General features: G+C 44.1%; 1 protein-coding gene across 1 annotated transcript; it reads left to right on the top strand.

Moving 5' to 3' along the window:
* Positions 1-1,525: 1,525 nt before the first annotated feature.
* On the top strand, positions 1,526-7,692 carry Awat1 (acyl-CoA wax alcohol acyltransferase 1). Its single transcript, XM_051179026.1, has 7 exons — positions 1,526-1,691; positions 2,750-2,857; positions 3,116-3,186; positions 4,310-4,514; positions 5,126-5,300; positions 6,945-7,144; positions 7,357-7,692. The coding sequence occupies exons 1-7, from the start codon at positions 1,616-1,618 to the stop codon at positions 7,509-7,511; spliced, it is 990 nt and encodes a 329-aa protein (XP_051034983.1). The 5' UTR covers positions 1,526-1,615; the 3' UTR covers positions 7,512-7,692.
* The last annotated feature ends 2,187 nt before the right edge of the window (positions 7,693-9,879 follow it).

Raw genomic sequence — 9,879 nt, 5'->3', positions numbered from 1 at the left:
ATCAGGAAGCAATGGAGTTTCTGTGGCCAACCTGGCCTACATAGAGACTTCTAGGCCAGCCACTGATATATAGAAAGACTCCATCTCAAAACAAAATGGACTTGACACCTTCCAAAACTTCCATCAGGAGAGTGAGGAGGTAAGAAGACAATGATTAGATGGATTGTGGAATCTTACTGGGACCCTGGAACAGAAAATGGACACCAGTGAAAAAGCAGCAACAATTCAAGTAAACCCCGGAGTTCAGTTAACCGAGATGCTCCAATGTAGATTTCTTCATTTTAGTAACTCTTCCGTGTTTACATGGCATACTAAGCAACAGAGAGGGCAAGCTGGGTTGAGGGTGTAAGGAGTTCTCCATACTGTTTTGTAACACCCTTATAAATCTAGTTATTCCAGAATAGAAGGTCAAAAAGAAGAAACTATAAGTTTGAGTGGTCAAAAATAAAGCATAGTTTTTAGGGCATTACATCTGGACGTGTGACCAGTAGAAAATTATGAAGATGAAGGAAATGACTCTGGGCTTTTGGATAATGATTACTTGGAGAGAAGAAAGAGGATTGGGGCAGGAATCACGCACATAGAAAGGGGCTGGGCTAAGTAGAAAAGTTCTGCATCTTCACCTAATTGTGGCTACCAGGTATTAATCTGATGATAATTCATTAAGTCATACATTTATTTGACTTTTGTATCTGGGTTCTATTTTACTGTGAGAGAGTGAGAGTGTGACTAAAAGAGATGCCATAATATCCAAATATTGTTTAGAACTAATTACAAAGACATTTGTCTAGTACTGAATATTAGACATTGTTAGGGAATTGTTACATTTGTTAATGGTAACAGTGGTAGTATTATAGAAGAAGAAAATACCTGTAGTTTTATCTCTCCAGAATGAAGGATTTAGTGATGAAATGGCATTGTGTAATACAGTTGCTGTAAAATATTCCTCCCAAACAAGCAGATAAATGAAACAAGTATGCCAACATGTTAATAGTTGGGGTTTTTGTTGTTTGTTTTTCTGATGTGTGGGTTCAAACAATAGTTAAGAATAGAGATGAAAATGTGTTCCTGTCTCTGCTTTTGTGTACATGTAGGAAAAGAGTGAAGCCGGACAGCCTCGCATCACACTGCTTGAGAGCAATTAAGAACCCATTCCAGGTGTCCCTAACTCTAACCCACAAAATATTCTTCCTACCAGTGATTTCTTGCAGTTTAACATGTACAGAGAGAGAGAGAGAGAGAGAGAGAGAGAGAGAGAGAGAGAGAGAGAGAGAGAATCTCTGAGTGGCCTGTGAGAAAGTTGTCCCTGTCTGGGTATCTGGTACTTAGACTGGATGACAGTCATGCTCTCCTTTCTTCATCCTGATGTCCCCATAGTCACAGGAAAGAGTCAAAGGGCTGTGGGCGGGGCTAGGCCTGTGAGGGCAGTCCCCAGTGCTACTGAACAAGCCTCTGTAGTGGGTGGAGGGAGGGAGTTATGGAAAAGAGGGGAGAGGGCAAGTGTCAGCTCTTCATAGTCTCATGCAGTCACTATTAAGTGAGCTTGAAGAGGCTGGTGGCACCTTTCATTTGAACAGGCTCTGGGGCCTTTACCTCCCTCAGGCTCCTGGACATAATGTCTTGCTCTAAGAAGACTGATTATGTACAGAGTTTGAGCCTTCTGCAGTGGCCTTTGAGCTACCTTGCCATCTGTAAGTACCGAACCAAGAGTTCACAGCAAGAAGCCAACCCAAGAAGGCAGGGCCAGATCTGGGTGATGTTCTTATGGTCTTGTCAGATCTCATTCTTGGCCTTTTGGTCGACTTAGATAGTACTAGAAAGTAGAGTCATGGAGTCTTGTACCCTGAATGAAAACGAAGAGATGAAGCCCCAGGGCACAGTGAGAAAAGACGGGAGTGTGGAGCATAGTCACAATAGATATCAATGTGCCAGCTAATGTCAGCCACTCCTTCCTTAACCTGCATAACCTATAGAGGGCAAACGTGTTTACAGGGGTTTCCTTAGGAACATGGACTAGCACCAAGGAACAGTTAGCATTGTAGGCTTAAAGAAGTGGAGCCTGTGGAGGCTTTGCTTCTTTGCTTGTTTCCTTGATTGCCCTTGTTGTTTTGTTGGTGGATTGGTTGAATTTTGTGAGACAAGCCTATGCTCAGCATGGTCTCTAATTCATCCTCTTGCCTCAGCTTTCTGAGTGCTAGAATTACAGGTGCATGCTAATATGCCCAGCTTTACAGACAACTCTTGAGCAATAGAGTTTTCTTCACTGATAGTGGAGTGGCGGTGTGGAGTGAGAGCAAGACAGTGGAAGGAATGTTGAATGGGCAAGAGTGCAAGGACAGTGGGGTAGGAAACAGTATGGGAATGCAGATGTTGGCTAGGATTGGTCAAGGGAGAGTTGGAAAGTATAAAAACAAAGACAAGGTAGACCCACACCCCAACACAGATTCTGGGATGTTGATGTGAAGGAAGGGAGATAGGAGCCAGGAAGGTAGAAAATGCTAGCTGAATGTGAGCAGTAGACAAAAAGCTTGTTCCGGGCACAGAGTCAAAGTACAGGGATGCTGACTAGACAGGGAGTCAGGGGAACAGGATGAGAGGAGGAGTAGAACTGGGGATTGCATATGGTAGATGACGGAAAAAAATTCTGAAGGGTAAATGACAGGACCTGTGTTGAAGCCCAGGAACAGAGCATGGGTATGGCTGAATTCTGCTGCCAGTACAAATTTGGTCTGGCTTACTCTCTCCTCAGTTTGGATCCTGCAGCCATTGTTCATTAGCCTGCTGTTCACACCCTTGTGGCTGCTACCAACACTTTACTTTGTCTGGTTATTCCTGGACTGGAAGACTCCAAATCAAGGTAAGATTCATGAACCTAGGAAAAAGAATGTTCCACTGTAGCCTAGAAATCTGCTTGTGGGAGGGTTCCACTCACCATGCCACAGACCTCTCCTCCAAGTTCTCAGAGCCACGAGTGCCAGGCAGCTGGAACCATTCTGGGATGTCTTCCTTTCCTACCTCTGGATGTGGTCCTCCACATTGCTGGGGAATCCCTGGGTGAGTGAGAGGTACGGATTAGCAATACTAATATCATCCTCTACTGGCACTTTTGTCTCAGGTGGCAGGCGTTCAGCCTGGGTAAGGAACTGGTTTATCTGGACCCACATCAGGGACTATTTCCCTATTACAGTAAGTATCCCTCTCCCAGTATCCCTCTCAACACTTAAAACACAGGCATTCTACCAAACAACTAGAAGTCTCCACAAGAAAACGAGTATCTTGGCAAAGTGTCAGCTCTGGCAAGATTGCAGCATGGTCTTCTGTCCTTGGCTGGGATATTTTGGACACCCTTGGCATGACTTGCATATGACATAGGCTGAGTGAAAGTATCATTCAATTTAATAAACATGATTCAAAATTGTCCACTAGCAACATGTGTGGGCTTCAGAGAAGTAACTACACTGTGATTCTTCATGAGCAAGAAGCTCACATCTAATGGGGAGAATGGGTAAATGCATAATCAGAATCTGGTGCAAGACACAGAAGTGGTTCTGATGGAGAATGGAAAGGAAATGCTTCCCAGATGTGGCAGTATCTAAGCAGAGCTTTCAATGTTCACTGAAAGTTACCTAGGCAATTACCAGAGGCAGGTGTTGGAGGACACGACAAGGAAGAGATCCAGAAATGGACTGCTCTGAGGTTCCTCTGGGTAATCCTTAAAGGGGATGACAAACACAGTCAATGTTTGGAAGTTTAAACTATATTTATTTTCATTTGTGGATGAATGTTTTGCTTGCATGTAAGCATAATGTAAGCATACAACATGCATTGAGTGCCTGAGGAGACTTGATGAGAGCACTGGGTCCCTTAGAACTGCAGTTACTGGTGGTTGTGAGTAACCACGGGGGTGCTGGGAACCCAAATCAGGTCCTCTGAGAGTGCCAAAAGTTCTCCTAACTGCTGAGCCATTTCTCTAGCCAAAGTCCTGATCTTTTTTGAGAGCAGAGCTTCCTGGCCATGACAGCTAACATAACATTGTACAAACAAAATCATAATGTATATAAAGCTCATGGACACTGATGACAGAAACTTCTTAAAGCCACAAGTGAGAAGAGGTTCATTAGCTTCAGTTGCCCAGGATCCTATCTTGTCACCCCAGGACTGTGGAGATCAAAATCCAGCCTCTTGAAACCCTTGTGTGCTTTGTCTATTAAGCAGCTGTTTCAGAGAATACCCAAATCCCTGACATGTCTTCTTCACCTTGTTGCCTCATGTGAGCTCATTCCTCCCTCTATGCCATTTGTTTCTTCAGATCCTGAAGACTAAGGACCTGTCACCATCACACAACTACATCATGGGGGTCCATCCTCACGGTCTCCTGACCTTCGGCGCCTTCTGCAACTTCTGCACTGAGTCCACAGGCTTCTCGAAGACCTTCCCAGGCATCACGCCTCACTTGGCCACACTGTCCTGGTTCTTCAAGATCCCCTTTATTAGGGAATACCTCATGGCCAAAGGTGCTTCTGATCATACTTGAGCTTCTAGTCACTGTATCTCCTTCATAATGTGTACCTTCCTAAGCCTCTTCTCCCCCACTGCACCATTCCTTTACACCATAATCGTAGTGGGGAAGTCAAAGCATATGTTCTGGAGTGAACTGGCCCAGGCTTAAATCTTGGCTCTGTTGCTTGCTGTAAGATCATGTCATGTAAGACAAATTAGCTATCTCCTAGTGGACTCTGCTTCCTTGACTGAACAATGGTGCTGAAATGGTAGTATCTTAAATAAGCAAAGCATTTAACATACTGCCTGGTACAGAATATGTGCTCAATGAATAATAGGTATTGCTGTCGATGTGGTGGGGGCGGGGAGGTAGAACCGGAATTGCAATTCAGGAAGTTGTATTTATCCCTCTGAAAACAGCCTTGCTGCAGCTTCAATCCAGTTCTTCCTATGGACATTGACTTCAAGCAAAGTGCGCTCACTGCCTTGTTTTCTCTACACTACTTTCCCATTTCCTTGAGCTTTCCCTCCTGTGAGCCATGGGAACCCCGAAGCCAGTGTGTTCTCTCTGACATTTGCTCCTGTCCTGATGACTGTGTCCTCTCTGTGCCTTGATTCTCTCTAGGAGTATGTTCTGTGAGCCAGCCTGCCATCGACTACCTGCTGAGCCATCATGGCACCGGAAACCTCGTGGGTATTGTTGTGGGAGGAGTCGGAGAGGCCCTGCAGAGTGTGCCTAACACCACCACTCTCATCCTCCAGAAGCGCAAAGGATTTGTGCGCACGGCCCTGCGACACGGGTAGGTATCTCCCAACAAGAGGAACAGGTGTCGCTCTCTGCACCTTACCCTGTAGGTTGTGACAAGATGAATACCATTGGAGTTTTGGCCCCTGGGAACTTATGACTGAGTAAGAAAGATGGATGTAGTTTTTTGTTTTGTTTTGTTTTAAGCTTCGGAACATATGCTTCCTCTCAGTGACCTGCACCAGTTCAGTTCCCAGGAAGTCAGACCATGAACTCTGGTATGATGTCCAGGGCAGTTTGGCTCAGGCTAACATGTCAATCATGCCCACATTTCTCTGTGACTAGTAGATAATTCACATGTGTCTGTTGCTAATGAGTTCAAGGCACAGTACATAACAATGAGTCTGTATGAAAAGCTGGAGGCTAGAGCCTGATTTAAAATTCAAGCTCCATGAGGCTTGAAAGGTAGCTGAATGGTAGAGCAACTGCCTAATGTGCCTGAGACTTGGGTTCCATCCCAGTGCCAGATAAAAATACAATCATCATCCCTGGCTATATGACTTACCATGCATATTGGGGCATTATTCTGAGCTTTGGGATTTTCATCTTCCTAACATGACTACTGATCATTGTTCCTCCTGCATGGAATAACTGGACTCCACGGCTCTGGCAGACCTCCAACTTATGATGCCCCTGCCTCAGCTTCATGAGTAAGCTTCCATTATAGATCTAAGCCACCAGGTCCAGTGAGTTATGAGTGAATTCACTCATATAAAATACCTACCATGGACCTTGCACACAGTGGGTGATGGATAAATGTTAGAGATTCAGTCTTGGGAAAGGAAGGAAAAAGGAGCTCGTGCTGAAGTAATAGAGGGCCTATCAGTTCAGTAGTCTAGTTCACTGAACACAGGCAATTGCATGCTCAGGGAAGATACAAACCTGTCTTCAAATGACTTCACCTGAGGGGCCTATCAGTCTGGAGTATAATACACAGGGAGAACTCTGAGTTGAAGTCAGAAGACCTGGGTTCTAGTCTAGGATCTGCTACTCTCTGGCTGCTGCAGGACCCTACCTTTTCTGGGCATGGGCTCTGGTTTCCCCACCATGTCTTCAATATTATGAAGAACCAATGAATCGGGTAACACATACCAGAGTGCTATGGTCTTTTTACTCACAAAAAGGCTGTAAGGAGCCTGGGGTTTTTTCTCCTAGAGCATTCCCTGTACATTGTGGGTTCTTGTGGCCTTTAGAAAAAGAAACATTGTTCTATGCTCGAATCCCATGATCCAAGGACAGAATGCCTTGTGCTTGGTCTCCTTGGGGAGGGGCATTTCAAATATGTGCCTCTATACACATTACCCACATCTTGTGATTGCTCTAACAGAAAGTTAGATGTTTCATCCTTGGCACCCCCTGGAACTTTTTCACCATGTGGGTCTCTGAGTGTCCCTTCCAAGCTTTTTTTCCTGCCTATATCTTTGTCTTGCCCTTGTTATCTAGGGAAAGATAACACTCTCATTGGCCTGGGAATTTTCAATACAAGACATCACAGATAGGAGACCCTGTGAAGTGCCAAAAGAATGTTTTAGGCCTCTGGTAGTGTATCTTAATGGAAGAGTGCTTGGCCTTGAACAAAAATTTTTCCAACATGGCTCCCATGATAGCCTGTGTCTGATAAATGAGGATTTTCCTACAGGGCTCATCTGGTCCCTACCTTCACATTTGGAGAAACTGAGGTGTATGATCAGGTACTGTTCCATGAGGACAGCCGGATGTACAAGTTCCAAAGCTTCTTCCGCCGGATCTTTGGTTTCTATTTCTGTGTCTTCTATGGACAAGGCTTCTGTCAAGGCTCAGTGGGACTCCTACCATACCACAAGCCCATTGTCACTATAGGTGAGTGCTGTGCTCAGCCTTGGGAACATCTAAGCTCTTTCTCCCATTTGTCTAGCTGCATCTTAACCCTCCTCCACCAAATAAGAACAGGGTGGGAGAAGCTGAGAGCTAACTGGAGTGGCCAGAGTGTCTGACTCTGGAAGGGAGAGGAGGGTGGAAGAAACAAGGATTCTGGTACTTTCACACTTCCCTTGCTTCCTCCCTTTTGACAGTTGGGGAGCCTTTGCCCCTGCCCCGTGTTGAAAACCCAAGCCCAGAGATGGTGGATAAATACCATGCACTCTACATGGATGCCCTGTACAAGCTGTTTGAGCAGCATAAGGTCCAGCATGGCTGCTCCGACACCCAGAAGCTGCTTTTCTTGTGATTGAAGAGACTCCATCGAAGCACCTGCTTTGGAGAGGAAACTGGGTGGCCTAGAATCAGAGAGTCCTGGGAAAGGAAGATAAAGGGGGCTGTGAATATGGTCAGGGAGGGGGCATTATGAGCTCCTTTCTGACCATAATACTGCCCCTGCCCACACTCCCACAGGAGTTGTCCCTGAGGAGTCCCACCCAGACATTCTTCAAAAGGGAACATCCCAAGGCCCCTCTAGTCTGGGGCCCTTTCTGAACCTTTGCTCTGAAATCCTTGCTCCTAAAGGACTCAAACAATGACCAGGCAGTCAGCACTCCAATCTTTAAAAAACTTAATAAAACATTTAAATGAATATGTACTTTGCAGACCATAAATTTAACCAGTTTGAAGTGCAAAGTTCAGCAATGTTTATTATTTGCAGAGAGCTGTACAATGACCACCACAAGCTAGCTCCCTAGGGAGTTCTTACAAGCACTGCTAGAAACCCAATGCACATCGGCAGCCACTGCCCGCTGCCTCAGCACCTGGCAACCACTGATTTACCTTGTCTCTGAAGCTCTTCTGTCTGAACAGTTCATACAAATGGAACAAAATAGCATATGTTATTTCATGATTGGCTTCTTTCTTTCAGGATGTTTTCAAGGTTCCTCCATATTATAGGATGTAAGACTGCTCCATTCTTTGTGGCTGGATAACAACCTACTATATATAAACTGCATTTTGTTGATCCAGGCACCAGTGGAAGGACATCTGTTTTTTCCCACCTTTCAGCTACGATGAATAGGGCTGTTACAAATATTCATGTACAATTTTAAAATGATCTTCTGTCCTCAGATACAAAGGCTTACTTCTACACCACTGCCAAGCATCATTTTAGAAAGATAAAAGGCGCCTTACTGGAAATCAGTACTCAGTTGGCATAAGCATTTCACATTTATTTTCCTTGAAATGACCCCTGGCTATCTTAACCCTTACAAAATATTTGTTTTCTAAAAGTTGTACTCTGAATACTTTATTTTCTTGTTTTTGTTTGTATGTTCGAGATGGTATCTCATGTAGTCCAGGCTGCCATCAGACCTGCTAGGTATCAGAGGATGACCTTGAACTTCATATCCTCTTGCCTCTATCTCCTAAGTGCTGAGATTTCATGGGTGTGCCACCATGCTTGGTTTATGTAGTGCTGGGAATGGAGCCCAGGACCTAGAAGATGCTCAGTAAGTACATGGGACAAGGATATCTGCATTTTGTGCTGCAATCTCCAGATCCTGCATTCTCAGAAATCTAAAGGAGTAAATAAAAGCAGAGATGTCTCTTGCTTCAGAAAATTATCAGCAAGTGACATGTTGAAGGGAGGGGGAGATAGCTATCTGTGGTTAAGAGCACATGTTACTCTTGCAGAAAGGGACCCAAATTTGGTTCCCAGCACCCACAATGGGCAACTCCACAACCACCTGTAACTCCAGCTCCAGGGAATCCAATGCACTCTTCTAGCCTCCCCGGACACTTCACTCACATACACAAGGCCACATACATATAGATAAAAGTAAGAATGAAAATAAGACTCATTTTAAAATTCACCAAATAACCCAAGTTGAAGGCCCATTTAGGCTTCTTTTACTTTTGCCTTTGCTTGACTCTTAACTGTTAGGTTTTCTCTTATTTTACATAATTTTGGATCTATTTCTAACCAAGATTTCCCTCATATGCAATAGCCAAATGAATCCAATTTACTAATCTCCAACAAATACCCTCTACTCATCCCTGTCCCAAGCAAATCATTTTCTTCCTCCCAGGTCCCATTGAATCTCCAAGTCATTTCATAGTTACTAACTTTTGTTAATCCAACAAACCCCTTTTCCCCTCTACTACTATAATCCAGTCAAAGACCTCCCCCCAAATTCATTGACTATTGCTATTCTTTCTAGTAAAATCTGCTCTAATCAACCCTTCCATCAGACTACCTTCATGAATCTTAAATCTGATTAGTCATCCTCTACTTAAAATCCTTTCTTGCACCAGGCAGAGGTGGCATATGCCTTTAATCCCAGCCCTTGGGAGGTAGAGGCAGGGGAATCTCCAGCCTGGTCTACAAAGCAAATTCCAGGACAAGGACTATTACACAGAGAAACCCTGTCTCCAAAAACAAAACAAAACAGAACAAAACAAAAGAAAACAAAAGAAAAATGGTTCTTGCTTCTACATTGACCCTACTGATAAATTCTAACTTACACTCTGGGTACCACTAATGTTCTTAGATGCTAATAATTACTGTAAAAAGATAATAGTGAAAACAATAACAGTAAAAATTGTGTAAGAGGTGCTTGAGTAAACAGATGTAATTACTAAAGTGTTTTTAGAGTCTTTAGACTTTAGATCTA

This window comes from Phodopus roborovskii, unplaced genomic scaffold (genome assembly GCF_943737965.1).
Source record: "Phodopus roborovskii unplaced genomic scaffold, PHOROB, whole genome shotgun sequence".
Classification (NCBI taxonomy): Eukaryota; Metazoa; Chordata; class Mammalia; order Rodentia; family Cricetidae; genus Phodopus; species Phodopus roborovskii.
Note: the sequence above shows the minus strand (reverse complement) of the source record. Positions and strands in the feature narration are given on the sequence as shown.

What these genes read in the sequence shown, in the direction of transcription:
- Awat1 (XM_051179026.1), top strand. Translation starts at nt 1,616, where the DNA reads ATGTCTTGCTCTAAGAAGACTGATTATGTACAGAGTTTGAGCCTTCTG. An exon ending in TTTGAGCTACCTTGCCATCT is followed by an intron (nt 1,692 to 2,749) that starts GTAAGTACCGAA and finishes CTCTCTCCTCAG; the next exon opens with TTTGGATCCTGCAGCCATTG. An exon ending in GGGACTATTTCCCTATTACA is followed by an intron (nt 3,187 to 4,309) that starts GTAAGTATCCCT and finishes TTGTTTCTTCAG; the next exon opens with ATCCTGAAGACTAAGGACCT.